Source organism: Schistocerca nitens, chromosome 2 (genome assembly GCF_023898315.1).
Source record: "Schistocerca nitens isolate TAMUIC-IGC-003100 chromosome 2, iqSchNite1.1, whole genome shotgun sequence".
Classification (NCBI taxonomy): domain Eukaryota; kingdom Metazoa; phylum Arthropoda; class Insecta; order Orthoptera; family Acrididae; genus Schistocerca; species Schistocerca nitens.
The window spans coordinates 138,430,703-138,448,727 of NC_064615.1; the positions used below are offsets into that span (position 1 = coordinate 138,430,703).

Sequence of the window (18,025 nt, forward strand, 5' to 3'; positions counted from 1 at the left end):
TTTACTTGCAGCAAAGCTTGGGACCCAGCACTCAGCCAACTAAAATCACAGTATCGGGTGAGAGCGACTTCTGCACCCAACGCAGGCCACGGGAGTACTAAGGGACCAGAGTTTGTGCTCAGCTTCCAGCAGAGTATGGTCCCTTCCCACGTCACCATTGAACCTGTCATGGCTTGTAGTCAGCAATGGAGGCAGGGGTGGGGGCTGAAGAGTATAATGGAGGCAGAACATAGCAAAGGTGCTCATTCTACAGGTATCAGATGAAGATGATGACAAGGTATGCTGTCAACATATCGTGTTACATAAATGACTGTGCTTGGCAGGACACCTGACAACAGTACAAATACTGGAGGATTTCTATTGGTTCTTACTAAAAGATAAAGTTCCCTTTTCCTTCCACAAGATATTCTGATGCCTCTACTTATTCATGGTTTTTTACATGGCTGTTTAATGTCTTTTCTGATTAGCTAATGCAGAAAGCTGTTTTCAGGTAGTGATACAAATTTATCATGGGAGAGATTAAACATTATGTTAGCATTTTTTTAATAGTAAATTTCATCACAGATCATCACTTGTGAGCTATTCTTAAAAACAAACAAAGGGAACTCCAGCCTGGAATGTCAACAATATTAGGAAAAGGATAGATTGCTACTCAGCATAAAGATGACTCATTGAGTTGCAGACAGGCACAATGAAAGGACTGTTACATATTTAGCTTTCAGCCGAAGCCTGCTTCAGAAATGAAAAAACACACACACAAACACACACACACAATCACACAAGCTATAGTTGAGTCAGTGTAAGTTGATCCTCTGACAGTTGTAGTGGGCTGGCTGTGGCAGTTTCATGGACCTGCCTTAGCCAGTAATGTAATACAATTTTGTTAACATGTCTACAGCAATCCTTCAGTATTGTCACAGCTCAGTAGGCAGTTACTGGTTTTGCCTGTAGCTGTTAGTGCCTTGCAGTTGAAAGCTGGCAACAGCGCTGCGAGCTGTCTGTGATCTTCTTATGCTGTGTCAACTGTAGCACACCTCATGCAAACATGACCACCATCTCTGGCAGCATTACCATAGGTTTAGATTGTGATATCTTTGAAGTGGGTGTGTGTTGTAAGGGTAATTCCCATCTGTGCAGTTCAGAAAAGCTGGTGGTGGAAGGGAGGATCCACGTGGCCCGGGTTGTGAGGCGGCCATTTAAATCAAACGTGTTATGTTCAGCTATATGTTGTGCCACATGTTGGTCTACCAAGCTCTTGGCTACAGTTTGGCGGTGGCTGTTTATCCTGGTGGAAATCTGTTTGATAGCCACACAAATATAAAAAGCTGTGCAATGATTGAAGCAGAGCTGGTATATGATACGGCTGCTTTCACAGGTGGAGTGGCCTCTGATGGGATAGGATAAGTATGTGACAGGACTGTAATATGAAGTGCTGGGTGGATGGATTCGGCAAGTCATGCACCTGGGCCTTCCACAGGAATATGACCCTCGTGGCAAGGGGTGGGATTGAGGGTGGAATAGCAATGGATTAGGAAGACCTGAGAAAGCCTGTTGTTCAGTTGTTCCAGTCTGGGGTGGTATTGGGTATTGATGGGAGGTACTCCTTTGTTTGCTGGTTATTGTGGGTGGTGGGAGGATTGGGTTGTGTGGGGAAATGGCATTGGAGATCTATTTGCAGGAGCCTGTCTGTAAAGGCCTTGAGGAGACCTTCAGCATACTGGGAAAGGGAGGTTTTGTCACTGCAGATAAGTTTTTCCTGGGTAGCCAGGTGTATGAGAGGGATTTTTTGATGTGGTTGGGATGGCAGCTCTGAGATGCAGATACTGTTTGTGGTTTGTGGCTTTAATGTGGACAGAGGTGAAATTGGAGCCAGCAGAGAGCAGGAGTTCAGCTTTCAGGAAGGTGGTACACTGGTTTGAGGAGGACCAGGTTAAGCAGAAGGGAGAGAAGTGTTGAGGTTGTGAAGAAGTGAGGGTAGGATGTCCTGGGCTGGAGTCCAGATCATGATGATATCATCAGTGAACCTGTACCAGACCAGGGGTTTTGGGAGGCTAGGAAGGTTTCCTTTAGATGGTCTATAAACATGTTGGCATAGAAGGGTACCATGCAGGAGCTCAGATTTGTTGGTATACCTTTCCTTCGAAGGGTAATTAGTTGTGTGTTAGGATAAAGTTAGTAGGGTGTATGAGGAATGAGGCAGTGGATCTGCAGTCTGAAGGACATTGGGAAGTTAGTGTTCAGCAGCAGCAAGAGCATGGGCATGGGCATGGGGGCTGTTGGTGTGTCGGGAAGGAAACCATGTCCTTCATCAGGCCTTTGGTTACCTGTCATCATGCCCTAAAATGAAGGAAATGCTATCCAAGATGCTTCCCACTTCTAAAGTGGTTTTCTGTCACCCACCCAACCTCCCCAACACCCTAGCCCATAATTATGCCACTCCCAATTCCAACCTCTCTGAGAGAATCTCTCTTTTCATGGATGAACACCTTCAACTTATTGCTCATAATCTAATGCTCTGTATGAAAGGCATCAACCATTTCCTCCATCAATGATCCACAGTTCCTTTTCCTTTACCACACAGAGCCCTGCTCTTGCTCTTCTCTGTTGATGCCATCTCCCTCTACAGTAATATCCCCAATTCCCATGGCCTCGCCACTATTGTGCGCCATGTTTCCCAATGCTTGACTGACTCCAAAACTACATCCTCCTTCCTGGTTATCATGATCAAGTATCCTCACCCAGGAGTATCCTCACCCAAGTATTCTCACCCACAATTATTTCTCCTTTGAAGGCATCACCTCCAAACTAATCCATGATACAGCAGTGGGCACCCACATGGCACCATTCTGTACCAACTTATTCATGGGCAATCTGGAGGACTCCTTCCAAACCACCCAGAATCCCAAACTCTTCACCTGTTTCAGATTCATTGATTACCTCTTCGTGATCTGAACTGAGGGTGAGTAAACCCTATCCACATTCCTCCTGAAGCTCGACACCTTCTCCCTCATTCACTTCTTCCAGTCCTCCTCAACCCAAAAAGCCACCTTCCTCAATGTTAACCTTCACCAAATCAGTACCTCTGTGAATATCAAACCTGCCAACTACCAGCAACACCTCCACTTCAACAGCTGTCACCCTTTCCGTACCAAGAAGTCTTTTCCATACACCTCAGCCACCCGAGTTCATCACATCTGCTGTGCGTGTCAAGGGCAGGGCATCCCATGAAACAGTCATGTGATCTACTAACAAAGCTGCAATACTGTGCTGTTTTCTATGTTGGCATTATGACTAACAAGCTGTCTGTCATGAGTGGCCACTCAGTGTCTTCTCTATATGGTGTGTATCAATCGATTCTTTTCTGTATAGAATACATGTAAATTGAAGGGGAAGGGGGGCAGAAAGGAATGGAAAGGGAAGGGATTACTGGTGTAATCTGCATTGGGACATTACACAGAATCAATGGCGATGAGCAAAAATGTGTACTGACTGGACTGGGATCTCCTGCTTACTAGGCAGTTGCGTTAACCACTGCATCATCTGGGATAGAGGGTCATTGCAACTGCATAGACTGCCGTGACGCGTCTCATGGCTGATGCACATTCCCACCGAACACCACCTATCCACAGTTGATGTCCATTTCCTCCATGCTCACAGGAATCTCAGGCATTATTTTCCAAAATTTTTGAGAAGGTGATGTATTCTAGAATAGTATCTCACTTTATAAACACCAATATTCTCAACAAATCACAGTTTTGGTTTCAGAATGGTTGCTCTTTATGTTTCAGAAGGACTGCTCTACTGTGAATGCCATTTACATGTTCACTCACCAGATTTTACAAGCATTAAGTAATAATACAGCCCCAGTTGGAATTTTCTGTGACATTTCTAAGCCATTTGACTGTGTGAATCACAGTATTCTCCTAGATAAATTGAAATTTTATGGGGTTTATGGTATAGCCAACCAATGGACAACGGGATATCTAACCAAAAGAATGTAGAAAGTTATACTTAGTAATTCAACCAATACAGTCTAGGCATGAAATTCTGATTGGAGACAAATCATCTATGGAGTTCACCAAGACTCAATCTTAGCTCCACCATTGTTCCTCATATGCGGAAACGATCTTCCGTCTAGTATACAACAAGCAGAATTAGTTATTTTTGCAGATGCCACTAATATTGTAATAAACTGAAGCATACATACAGAAACAGAATAAATGGTAAACATAGTTGTTAAAAGTATCATTGACTGGTTTTCTGCAAATGTTCACTCTCAATTTTAAAATGGCACTACATATTCAGTTCTGCACATCTTGGGGTACTACACCAGTGATAAGTGTAACACATGCTGAGGGAATAATAAATGGGGTGGAAACTTCAAAATTCTTAGGTGTCCATGTTGATGAGAATTAAATTGGAAAAAGCACATTCTGGAACTCCTAAAACAACTTATTTCAGCCACATATGCACTTTGAATCATCGCAAGTCTTGGGGAGAGACAATCAGTAAGTTGACATATTTTCATTCAGTAATGTCATATGGAGCCAACTGCCTTGTCACAGTGGTAACACTGGTTCCCGTCAGATCACCGAAGTTAAGCGCTGTCAGGCTGGGCTAGCACTTGGATGGGTGACCATCCAGTCTCCCAAGTGCTGTTGGCGAGCTGGGTGCACTCAGCCCTTGTGAGGCAAACTGAGGAGCTACTTGATTGAGAAGTAGTGGCTCCACTCTCGTGAACTGACATGCGGTTGGGAGAGCGGTTTGCTGACCACCTGCCCCTCCATATCCGCTTCCAATGATGCCTGCAGGCTGAGGATGACACGGCGACCAGTGAGTATTGTTGGGCCTTCATGGCCTGTTCAGACGGAGTTTAGTTTAGTTTTGAATGTCATATGGAATAATGTTCTGGGATAACCCATCTTTAAGAAAGAAAGACTTCATTGCACAAAACCATGGTGTAAGGGTAATATGGAATTACTCCTTCACTGTGTATTTACTCTGTCATGAAGTTTGTTGTAATTTATACACTGCAGCTCAAAAGGAAATGGTGTACATAATTACTATACCAGGAGGAGAAAATTACGTTCATTATTTTGCATTAATGTTGTGTTTAGCTCAAAAAGGAGTTCACCGTGCTGCAACAAAAAATTTTGATCACTTTCCCAGTTATATAAAATGTCCGACTGACAACAAAGTAAAATTTTAAAACAAACTGAGGAAGTTTGTCCTTGGCAACTCCAATTCCCTAGAAGAATTTCTGTTGCTGTGATGCGTAAAAGTTGGTGTGTACGATGGCATTTTTTCAAAAATATATGCTGATGTGGGATAGTAAATCCAACATCAGCATATATTTTTGAAAAAAAAAACCATCTTAGAAATGTTCAGAATGTACACATATGCACAAATTAATTTTTGAAGTGAATGTAAAATGACTCATTCCACTTCATTATGATCTATGATGGAAAATGATCCATGGAACATGTAAACAACTAACTAACTATCCATACAAGTTATTTAATCCAAGTTTTGTATGAGATGACTGATTCAAGTGGTGACTCATTGATACTGTCGTCATAGCATACTACATTTTTCCCTTTTGTCAAGTTCACAGTTTTACATTTATGAACATTTAAAGCAAGGTGCCAACCTTTGCATTTGAAATTTTATTAAGATCTGACTGGATATTTGTGCAGTGTTTTTCAAATCATTTATGACTGCATCTTCTGTAAAAGGTCTTTGGTTACTGTTAATAGTACTTGTCAAGTCATTAATATACAGTATGAACAGAAAGAGTCCTAACACACTTCCCTGGGACATGCCCAAAGTTACTTCTACACCTACTAACAACTCTAAGTCTTAAATCCACAAACTCTCTCTCCATACTTTTGTTAAACAGCACTGATTTGGTACCTGACTGGTTTGATCAATGGGTTTAAAGGTGTCGTGTGGGGAAAAGCACAAGTTTGGTTTTTCATTACCAGTGTTATAGGAATTCATTCTGGATGGCATGGTGCACTTCTATTACCCTCTTTGTAAACAGGTGTGGAGTTTGCTTTCTTCCCTCTGCTGGGCACAGTTTCCTGTTAAAGATATCTAAAGTAATTTATTGTTTGGAGAGGGGCTGACACAGTCACAGATTCTGTATGGAATTTTACAGGAGTTCCATTGGGCTCTGGAACTCTGTTCAGTTTTAGCAGTTTTACCTCTTCTTAAAGCTACTGCTGCTAATAACTCATATTTTCAGTGACGTAATATTAAACAGTCTTAGTATTCCTGAATTTTCCTTTGTAAAGGAATATTTGGGAACAGAGTTCAGCATTTATGCTTCTGTTATGCTGCCCTCAGTTTCACTTTGTTCCTGCGTCACAGATGACAGTGCCCGAACATTTAATTTGCTGCCACTGTCAGTCTTTACATAGGACCATAAATTCTTCATGTTTCATGAGTTGTGTTTTGATAAGATGCTGTTATAGTAGTCACTGAGGACTGCATCTATTGCCTTTTCGACTAACAAATGTCTCTGTATATATCCTTTAGGTTTGTTCTACTGATACTGTGCAGTAGTTGCTGTTTTAGAAGATAATTTACAGAAGCTGCCTATCATGGAGATCTTTCCCATCATCAAATCAACTGCTCTACTAGATAAATATGATATCCAGTGCTTGATCAAGTATTATTCTGAGTATGAGGCACAGTTCCTTTTTAAGCTTCAGACCAGAACTAAATGTTTCAAGTTTCTCCTTGAGAAGTGACGCTACTGCTTTATCTCGGTTACTGGATGAGTAAATTTTTCTTTGTGTTGATATTGACCATTTTAGTCTTTTAATCATTGTTTCTATCATTCTCTCATGGTTACTGATACCAGTTTCAATGTGATCACCCTCAGTGAGGTCAGGTTTATTCGTTGCTATTAAATCCAATACATTTCTGTCATGAGTAGGTTTCCAAACTATCTTTTATAATTAGTTTTAAAGAAAATGTTTAGTATTATATTGCTGGATGTCTTTTCTAGGCTTCCTTTTACAAAAATTTAGTTGTCCAAACCTTGCCCGATCATGACAGTATGACTAGGGAAGACGCACATCAGCGAGCTTAGGTTCTCTTTTAAGTTACATCTAGAGGTGAGTCTGGTAGTTAATAGAAGGACCCAGTTGTAAGTTTTTGCACTCCCTTAGTACTAAGTCTTGTCCAAATGACCTCACATTCAGATGCTTCAGTTTCTGTCTTGGTGGATTTGAGTTTCTTGTCTACTGTGATTAAAATACTCCCTGCATTGCCAACTAGCTTCTCCTTTTCATATACACCTACACTTACCCCAAAAATCTTACTTTTGTACTTAGTACTAAATGAGCTCCTTTGCTCTTTAAGACTGCTTCAAACTCAGTACTTTATTGTAAATGTGCCAGCAATTTATAAGTAGTATTTTAATCATTTCATTTATGGGATTCATTTCTTTTGGACTCACTTAGGAATCTCCTAGAGCTATCATTATCTGGAATTGATGGAAAGTCATCTAATCTAAAAAAAAAAAAGTCCTTGTGTGCACATCACCTTCGAAAATGTTATACTGAAAACATACTAGGTACATTAAGTAAACGTTCTGGCAGAATGTAAATAATTTGGAGAGAAGAATTATTAACATTAAGATAGTCTTACTCACATATCAACAGAAAATGATACACATTTGAGCAAATACAAGCATTGTGTCCCAGTTCCATAGTAAGATTGTCCTTAATATGACTGTTATACACTGAAGCACCAAAGAAACTGGTATAGGCATGCATATTCAAATACAGATATATGTAAACAGGCAGAATATGGTGCTGCAGTCAGCAAGACCTATATAAGACAACAAGTGTCTGTCGCAGTTGTTAGATTGGTTGCTACTGCTACAATGGCAGGTTATCAAGATTTAAGTAAGTTTGAACATGGTATTATAGTCAGCGCACAAGCAATGGGACACAGCATCTCTGAGGTAACGATGAAGTGGGGATTTTCCCGTATGACCATTTCACGAGTGTACTTTGAATATCAGGAATCTGGTAAAACATCAAATCTCTGACATTTCTGTGGCTGAAAAAAACTCCTGCAAGAACGCGACTAATGACAACTGAAGAGAATCGTTCAACGTGACAGAAATGTAACCCTTCTGCAAATTGCCACAGATTTCAATGATGAGCCATCACAAGTGTCAGCATGCAAACCATTCAACCAAACATCATCGATATGGGCTTTCAGAGCAGAAGGCCCACTCATGTACCCTTGATGACTGCACCACACAAAGCTTTACACCTCGCCTGGGCCCATCAACATCAAAATTGGACTGTTGATGACTGGAAACATGTTACCTGGTCAGACGAGTCTCATTTTAAATTGTATCAAGCAGATGGACATATACCTGTATGGAGACAGCTTTATGAATCCGTGGACTCTGCATGTCAGCAGGGGACTGTTGAAGCTAGTGGAGGCTCTGTAATGGTGTGGGGTATGTACAGTTGGAGTGATATAGGACCCCTGATACGTCTAGATATGATTCTGACAGGTGAGACATATGTAAGCATCCTGTCTGGTCACTTGCATCCATTCATGTCCATTGTGCATTCTGACAGACTCGGGCAATTCCAGCAGGACCCAGCGAGACCCCACACATCCAGAATTACTACAGAATGGCTCCAGGAACACTCTTCTGAGTTTAAATACTTCCGCTGGCCACCAAACTCTCCAGACATGAACATTATTGAGCATATTTGTGATGCCTTGCAGTGTGCTGTTCAGAAGAGACATCCATCCCCTCATACTCTTATGGATTTATGGATAGCCCTGCAGGATTCATGGTGTCAGTTCCCTCCAGCACTACTTCAGACATCAGTCAAGTCAATGCCATGCCATGTTGCGGCACTTCTGCATGCTCATGGGGTTCCTACACAATATTAGGCAGATGTATCAGTTTCTTTGGCTCTTCAGTGTAAATTATTACTGTATGTGTCTCTAGTCTTCTTTGTTAGTGGTGCTTTATCACTACTGCAGTTTTTCTGTCAATGTTATTACTGATTGTATTATTTTAGATTATATCTTCTGTATCTAATGATTATTTGAAATTAAAAGAAATGGTAATTTTTCAGAACTTTCAGCAGTTGAGAGGAAACTTTGATGGGGTAAAACATTGTTATTTTCTGCATGTTGCATACAACAACTTCACTTACACATCCTGAATGTGAACAATAATATTCTGTAATTGCATGATATGGCTTCCTTATTTTGTCTGCACATCAGTTTGCTTTTGCAACAACTATTCATCACAGTTAGAAATAAAAAATAAAAGCCAGCCACTTTCATTCAAATTTTAATATCACCTAGCAGCTGAATCAGTAAGTGTTAATTAATTCTAGACTCATTATGATGCTGCAAGAAAGAATTATGGAGAGGAAATAAAATAATAAACCACCGTGAGCTACAATGCATATATGAATCACAAATTTTGCAAAGAAAAATGTGAAAGAAAGGGAAAAAACTTTGGAATCAGGTATATAATCAAGTTCGAAAGTGGAGGCTTCATATACATATTTTTTAAATTGTTATGCAATCTTTTGTTTAATTGAAATTTTCCATGCCATAATGCTTGTCATGAAAATAATGTATGGAAGATAATAAAAATGGAAAAACATTTTAATCTTAACACATTCACAATTTAAGAATTAGAAGTAAATGGCGTGACAATATAGGGTAATATTAATGGTATCTCAACTTGGTGTCTCAGTGTGTAATTGCCAGATTACAAACCTAAAAGTCTGAGGGTTTGATCCTTTGTCAGTTCTAAGCTTTTATCTGTCACTTATCACTTCTTTCACCTCTTGCAATGTTTGTTATCATGAAAAAATGTCAATTCAAACCCGTAAGGCTTTCTATGTCAGTGACTAAAACTGTTTCATGATTTGTTAACCAATTTTGGTTTTCCATTTTGAACAAAACTAACTACCTTTGCAACTGAACAGAAAATATGTAAATATCACAAACTTATCTTTTGGTGTCCACAATGATGATGTTCCACAAAGATATTTTCCATAAATCACTTCCTCATAATCATTGTCCTGCCATGCAGTCACATTCTTGGCTAATAATGCTGGTTTTGACATCCATAATCTATCATGATTTTTAACATTTTCCTTCCAAATTTATGTTTTTACGATGCAAATCTGAAACTTGGAAAGAATTAATATAATAGTCCTGATGTTTTTAGCATATCCCAGCTCTTCCAGCAAATTTAAACATGCCAGTCTCCTAGGAGCCCACTTAACTTAAAATCTACAGCTTGAGTTGTGGGTTGTGTGACTCAACATGACAAAATATAAATAACTTCTCTTATAAACAGTGCCTGCAATTCAGTATGCAATATCAGGACATTTGTTCAGTATACTAATTACAGATAACATAGTCAACACACCACAGTTAAACTTTCACGTTTATGAAAAGGTTAGACTGTTACTCATCATAAAGATGACATGTTCAAATCAAACAATGGAAAATTCAGGATGGAATGTAACAACATGAGAGAAGGAATGTTGCTACTCACCATATAGCGCAGATGCTGAGCCGCGATAGGCACAATAAAAAGATTCAAACAATCTAGCTTTCGGCCATTCAGGCCTTTGTCAGCAGTAGACCCACACCCCCCCCCCCCCACACACACACATGAAAGCACAACTTGCACACACATCTGCAGTCTCAGAGAGCTGAAACTACACTGTGAGCAGCAGCACCAGTGCATGATGGGAGTAATGGGAGTAGTGACTGGGTAGGGGTAAGAAGGAGGCTGGGGAGGAAAGGGGGAGGGATAGTATGGTGGGAGTGGTGGACAGTGAAGTGTTGCAGTTTAGACGGAGGGTAGGAGAGAAGGTGCAGAGGGGGGAGGGCATAAGTAGCGGAAAGGAGAGAAATAACAATAAAAATAAAATGCCACCTCTCTGTACACCAACATTCCTAATGCCCATGGCCTTACTGCTATTGACCACTACCTTTCCAGACACCTTATGGATTCCAAACCAACAACCTCCTTCCTAGTCTCCATGACCTCACCCACAATTACTTCTTGTTTGAAGGCATTACCTACAAACAAATCCACGGTACGGCTATGGGCACCCACATGCCACAATCCTATGCTAATCTATTCATGGGCCATCTAGAGGAATCCTTCCTAAAAACCCAGAATCCTAAATCCCTCACCTGGTTCAGATTCATTGATGACATCTTTGCTATCTGGATTGAAGGTGAGGACACCTTATTCACATTCCTCCAGAACCTCAACAGCTTCTCCCCCATTTCCTTCATCTGGTCCTACTCAACCCAACAAGCCACCTTCCTAGATGTTGACCTCCGCCTCAGAGATTGCTACCATCCATATCAAACCTACTAACCACCAGCAATACCTCCACTTCAACAGCTGCCATCCATTTCATACCAAGAAGTCCCTACCGTACAGCCTAGCCACCCGTGGTCATCGCATATCCAGTGACGAACAGTCCCTCTCTAAATATACTGAGGATCTCACCCCGTAATTATCCTCCCATCCTGGTACAAAAACAAATCTTCCATGCCTTATCTTTCCAGTCTCCCACCACCTCCCAAAGTCCCACAGTCCGGCCACAGAGGAGCATTCCCCTCGTAACTCAGTACCATCTGAGACTGGAGCAACTGAATTACATTCTCCACCAGGGTTTCGATTACCACTCGTCATGCCCTGAAATGAGAAATGTCCTACTCACTATCCTTCCCACCCCTCCTACCGTGGTATTCCGCCGTCCATCGAACCTACACAATATACTCGTCCGTCTTTACACAACCCCTGCTCCCAATCCCTTACCTCATGGCTCATACCCCTGTAATAGACCTAGATGCAAGACCTGTCCCATACATCCTCCTACCAACACCTACTCCAGTCCGGTCACTAACATCACCTATCCCATCAAAGGCAGTGCTACCTGTGAAACCAGTCATGTGATTTACAAGCTAAGCTGCAACCACTGTGCTGCATTCTATGTAGGCATGACAACCAACAAGCTGTCTGACCACATGAACGGCCACCGACAAACTGTGGCCAAAAACCAAGTGGACTACCCTGTAGCCGAACACACTGCCAAACATGATACCCTTCATCTCAATGACTGCTTCACAGCCTGTGCCATATGGATCCTTCCCACCAACACCAGCTTTTCTGAATTGCGCAGGTGGGAACTTTCCCTGCAACACATCCTACATTCCCGTAATCCTTCTGGCCTCAACCATCGTTAGTCACTGTCCTCACCCATCCAGCCCCCTCCCTGTTCTCATTCCAGCACTACACAGCCATCATTTCATCGCCACACCCAGTCTTTTAATTTCTTTTATTTTTATTTCTCTCCTTTCCGCTACTTACCCCCTCCCCCCTCCTCAGCTTCTCTCCTACCCTCTGTCTAAACTGCAACACTTCACTGTCCGCCACTCCCACCATAATATCACTCCCCCTCTCCGCCCCAGCCTCCTCCTTACCCCACCACTCCCATCATACACTGGTGCTGCTGCCCGTGGTGTAGTTTCAGCTCTCTGAGACTGCAGATGTGTGTGCAAGTTGTGCTTTCATGTTCTGAGACTGCAGATGTGTGTGCAAGTTGTGCTTTCATGTGTGTGTGTGTGTGTGTGTGTGTGTGTGTGTGTGTGTGTCTAATGCTGACAAAGGCCTTAATGGCCGAAAGCTAGATTGTGTGGATCTTTTTATTGTGCTTATCACGGCTCAGCATCTCCGCTATATGGTGAGACGACATGTTCAATCGCAGACAGGCACAATGAAAAGACTGTTATACACTGAACCTTCAGCCAAAGCCTTCTTCAGAAAAGAATCGGGAACACACACACATTCACACAAGCAGACACACCTCACACATGTGCGAGCATTATTTCTGGCCACTCTGGCCAGACAGAAACTGTTGTAAATGAAAGCTACAATCTGGAGTGAGGCAAGGAACATGGTGGAAAGCACGGTATGGATTGGGGGAGTGCCTGGCGGAGTGTGATCAGGGACTAGAAGATGCCAGGACAAGGTTACCACGCAAAGTGTCAAAAGGCTGTGGAGGAGGTGGGGCGGTCAGGGGGGTGGGCAGAAAAGGAGAGGAGCAGAAAGGGGAAAAGACTGATGGGTGCATTGTTAGGGAGTGACATTCATTGAGAATGTGGGGACATGAATTGGGACTAAGTGACAGTAGGACAGAGGAGGTGGAAACTGTAGGGTGAAGGGTGTGCAGACTATGGTTTGTTGTAGGCTAAGGATGGGATAATTTTGAGAGCAGAAATGTGTTGTAAGAATAACTCCCATCTGTGCACTTCAGAAAAGCTAGTGGTGGAGAGGAGGATCCAGATGGCGCAGGGTGTAAAGCACCCATGGAAAACAAACAAGTTATTTTCAGCTGCATATTGTGCCACAGGGCAGTCCACTGTGATCTTGGCCACAGTTTCACAATGACAGTTCATTGTGATGGAGAGCTGGTCAGTAATCATGCCAATATAAAACCGTTGTGCAATTAATGCAGCAGAGCTGATATATGACATGGCCGCATTCACAGGCAGCCTGGTCTCTGATGGGGTAGAATAAGCCTGTCACAGGACCAGAACAGGAAGTGCTGGGTGGGTGGATTTGGCAGGTCTTGCACCTAGATCTTCCACGTGGATATAATCCCAATAACAAGAGCCTGGCACTGGGAGTGACTTAGGGAAATGGTGGCTGGGTTGTCATGAGAACACCACTTTAGGAGGGGTGGGAAGGGTCTTGGGTAGGATGTCCCTCATTTCAGAGCATGATGATAGACAATTGAAGCCTGATGAAAGATATGGTTCCATTGTTCCAGTCAGAAGTGATATTGGGTGCCTAAGAGGGCAATGCTTTTTAGTTGGTTCTTGGGGTGGTGGGAGGCTTGTGATTGTTGTGTTAGAATGTGGCATGGGAAATCTGTTTGCAGGCTAGGACTGAGGGCAGTGCCTGTCAATAAAAGTCTTTGTGAGACCTTCAGTATACTGGGCAAGAGAGCTTTTGTAACTGCAGATATGTTGTCCCCAGGTGACCACACTGTATGGGAGGGATTTGTTGGTAATGAAGGGATGGCTGTTGTCCAAATGCAGGTACTGCAGGTAGTTGGTAGGTTTAGTTTGGATAGAGATGTGGATGGAGCTATCAGAGAGAAGGATGTTAACATCCAGGATGGTGGCACATTGAGTTGAGGAGGACTAGCTGAAGCATACGGAAGAGGAGGTGCTGAGGTTGTGAAGCAATGATGACATGAACTTGCACCAGACCAGGTGTTTGGGTTTTTGGGAGGATAGTATGGTTTCTCCAGGTGGCACATAAACAGGTTGGTATAGGAGGGCACCATGTGGGTGTGCGTGGCTGTACCGAAGATTCGTTAGTATACCTTTCCTTCGAAGGAGAAGTAGTTATGTAATAGGACATAGTTAGGAAGGTATACCAGGCAAAAGGTAGTGGGTTCAAGTCTGAAGCACATTGGGAGAGGTAGTGTTCAATACTGGCAAGACCGTGGGCATGAGGACTGGTGTATAGTGAAGTGGTGTCAACAATGACGAGTAGGGATCCAGGTGGTAAAGGAGTATTGGACTTGTCAGAAGAGTACTTTCTTTCTCCTGATTCCAGCAATGGAAACACTTATTTGCCACCTTCCAACCAAAGCCAACATAATCTGAACATTGAACCCTGCCTCTCTTAGTTCATATCACCATTCAACTGTGACCCCCCCCCCCCCCCCCCACCTAACTAGCTCCTGGTCTCTTTGATAAATTCCTTACTTTCATCCTGGCCTCATCATCCTTTCCCAAGTCCCTTCCTAAGACCACCAACCTTTCAGCAGAAGAATAGACACCCTTACACAGCCTCAACGCAGATCCTAACCTACTCAAAGTACCTGCATACGAAGGCTCCAGCACTGTTATGAATCACAGTGACTACCTTGTGGAAGGCATCTACTAGTTGTCTAATTCCTGCATATATAAACTCTGCCAGAGTGATCCCATCCCAGATGTCCAACATGACCTCAAGTCACCACTTTAAGCCTTTGGCCTTTCCCAGAATCTATCCCCTGAATCCATTTCCGTCCTCACCCCAGTGACAACCAGCACACCTACGTACATGCTCTTGAAAACGCGCAAACTCAACAGTCCTTAACACCACACCATAACTGGTTATTGTGCCCTCACTGAAATAATTTTGGCCCTCATTGACCAACACCTCCAACCCATTGCCAAAAATCTAGCATCCTACATCAAAGATACCAACCATCCTTCACAGACTCTCCACTATTCCCACCCCTTTACCTCATAGATCCCTACTTGTCACTGTTCATGCCATTTCTCCATACACCAACACCCCTCATTCCCATGACATTGGTACATTGCCACTATCCAAATGTCCTTCAGACGTCAAACCCACTACCTCATACACCTTACTAGCTTTATCATAACACACAACTATACCTTCTCTGAAGGGAAGGTACATAACCTTCCTAGCTTCCCAAAAGCTCAAGTCCCAGGTGTGGTTCAGGTTCACTGATGGTATCTTCATGATCTGCACTCAAGGCCAAGACACCCTATCCTCACTCCTTCACAACCTCGATACCTTCTCTCCCATCCACTTTAACTGGTTCTCCTCAATGCATGTGCCATTTTCCAGGGCATTGACCTCCTTCTCTCTAATAGCTCCATCCACATTCAATCAACCAACCACCTACAGTACCTACATTTGGACAATTGCAATCCCTTCCATACCAAAAAGTCTCTCCCATACAGCCTGGACACTTGGAGACAGCTTATCTGCAGTGACAAGAATGCCCATGCCCAGTATGCTGACGGTCTCACAAAGGCCTTCATAGACAGACAATATCCCCCAGACCTAATCCGCAAACAGATTTCCCATGCCATATGCCCATACATTCCTGCCTATCCTCCCACCACCCGAAAAACCAGCTACAAAGCACTGCTCCCTTAGGCATCCAATTCCACCTCAGATTGGAACAACTGAACCACATCCTTCATCAGAATTTGATTGCCTATCATATACTAGTTCTGCTGCAATCATTGCACAACTTTTTGTATTGGTATGGCTATTAACCAGCTGTCCACCAGCATGAATGGTCACTGCTGAACTGTGACCAAGAGCAAAGTTGACCACCCTGTAGCACAACATACAGCTGAACACAACATGCTTCATTTCAATGAATGCTTCACAACCTGAGCCATCTTTATCGTCCCCTCCACTAACAGCTTTTCTGAACTGCACAGATGGGGTTTATTCTTACTACACATTTTCTGCTCCCAAAATGAACCTAGCCTCAACCCACAACAACCTACTGGTCCCACACCCTCCACCAAACAGTTTCCACCCCCTCTGTCCCACCACCTCCTCTCAGTTCCCACCCCCTTGCCCTTACTGTGCACTGCTCTCTGCCAGTGCACCCACCAGTTGTTTCCCCTCTGTGCTCCTCTCTTTGGACATGGTCTGCACATTGTGTGTCCCAGTTGTCGTTATCTAGGTCATCTAAAGTAGCTACAAGCAGCCCCTTGATCACCTTCACCTCAGTGGCACCAAAATTAAGCTACCTCTGTCTCCTGTACATGTACAATGCTTCTCCAAACAAAACAATATGATGCATCCAACATATCTTTTTCTTCTAGTGGCTGCACTGCATACAACATGTCGACAGGCAGCTCCTGCTCCATACACATCCAGAGCATCTTACCACGCACTATAACAAGCAAATTAAGCCATAGAGTTTTTGTCCAAAGTTTAACCAATGTGCCCTTTAAGATACACAAACACTGCAACAGTTCTTCACTGGCAACTGCTTGCCCTCTAAGTTTCTCCATGTGTCACTGAAGGTCAATTTTGGCATGCAGTTGGAGCAGAAAGTCTAACCCCAGGATTGTGCAGTAACCCTCACTCACATGAGGCACTACTACATGTTGCTGGTATTTCTCATCCCCAACCTGAAAAGTTAATACCACTTAACCTAGTGATTTTACATCATTCCTCCCTGTATGAGATCCACTGACACAGCCATCTCTGTGTCCAACAGAAATTTATGTTTCTAGCTCCTCACAATTCATACTGCACCACATTCAGTCTCTGCATACATATCTGTGGCATCAAAACTTAACATCCATTCCTTTTACAACCCCATTGTCAGTGTCCTGCCACACCACTCTTTTTCACACTGAAGCTGACGACTTTGTCTTTGGGCATGCCTTGGTTGTTCATACCTATAACACCTTATGTCAGTGGAAATCTTGTGTATCATTCCCCTCTGTCACTATATCAATCTCCTTTAACTCCATAGCCATACTGATGGCAGCGCACAGGTCTTTCATGATACCTGTCTGAATTGTCATAGAATTTCAGGTGGAAGACCCCTCAGGAGGGTATCTAGTGCCCTGTGCTCAGCTTTTTGGAGTATAATCTTTTTTTCCTCATTGATTTCCCCCAGCTTGTAAATCTGTACATTAATTTTCTGTATTCTGTCAGCAAAACTTTCCTTTGTCTCATTGTGTTTCTTCGCATTTCCACTTAATTGCCTGTGGGAAAACAGTGCACTTTTGTTTGTTTTTTTTTTTTTTTTTATGGTGTTGCTGGAGACCCTGCTTCAACTCCTCAAACATCTGTGCATTTTTTAACCCTCCAAACATCTGACATTTTTTTAACTTTTCCTGTCAACCTCAACGTTTCCATTTGCAGTAGGTGAGTATCCACCTAATCCCAATTTCTGCTGCTGCTTCCAGGTCATCCAAGAAAGACATTACAGCCTCAGTTGCCTTGCCATGGAAGGGGGTAATCAAAGTAATGATAGCTGAATCTATTAGAGGGCTAGCTGACTTGACAACATCTCCTTTTCCTTCATAGCTGCCAGTTGTCTGTGCCTCTCTCTATTATCCATCGACAGCTGCGCTATCTGATTACCTAGTAACTGACTTGCCCCCTACACAGAAACACTCTGCATCC

General features: G+C 42.8%; 1 protein-coding gene and 1 pseudogene across 2 annotated transcripts in view; both read left to right on the top strand.

The window, feature by feature from the left end:
* LOC126235834 (CBY1-interacting BAR domain-containing protein 1) overlaps positions 1 to 18,025 on the top strand; it is a 211,854-nt gene that overhangs the window by 156,554 nt on the left and 37,275 nt on the right. For both annotated transcript variants that reach the window (XM_049944691.1, XM_049944690.1), the window contains exon 6: positions 9,126 to 9,158. In XM_049944691.1, the coding sequence (XP_049800648.1) occupies positions 9,126 to 9,158 (33 nt within the window). The remainder of the gene's footprint in view (positions 1 to 9,125; positions 9,159 to 18,025) is intronic.
* LOC126237984 (5S ribosomal RNA) lies at positions 4,547 to 4,664 on the top strand (annotated as a pseudogene).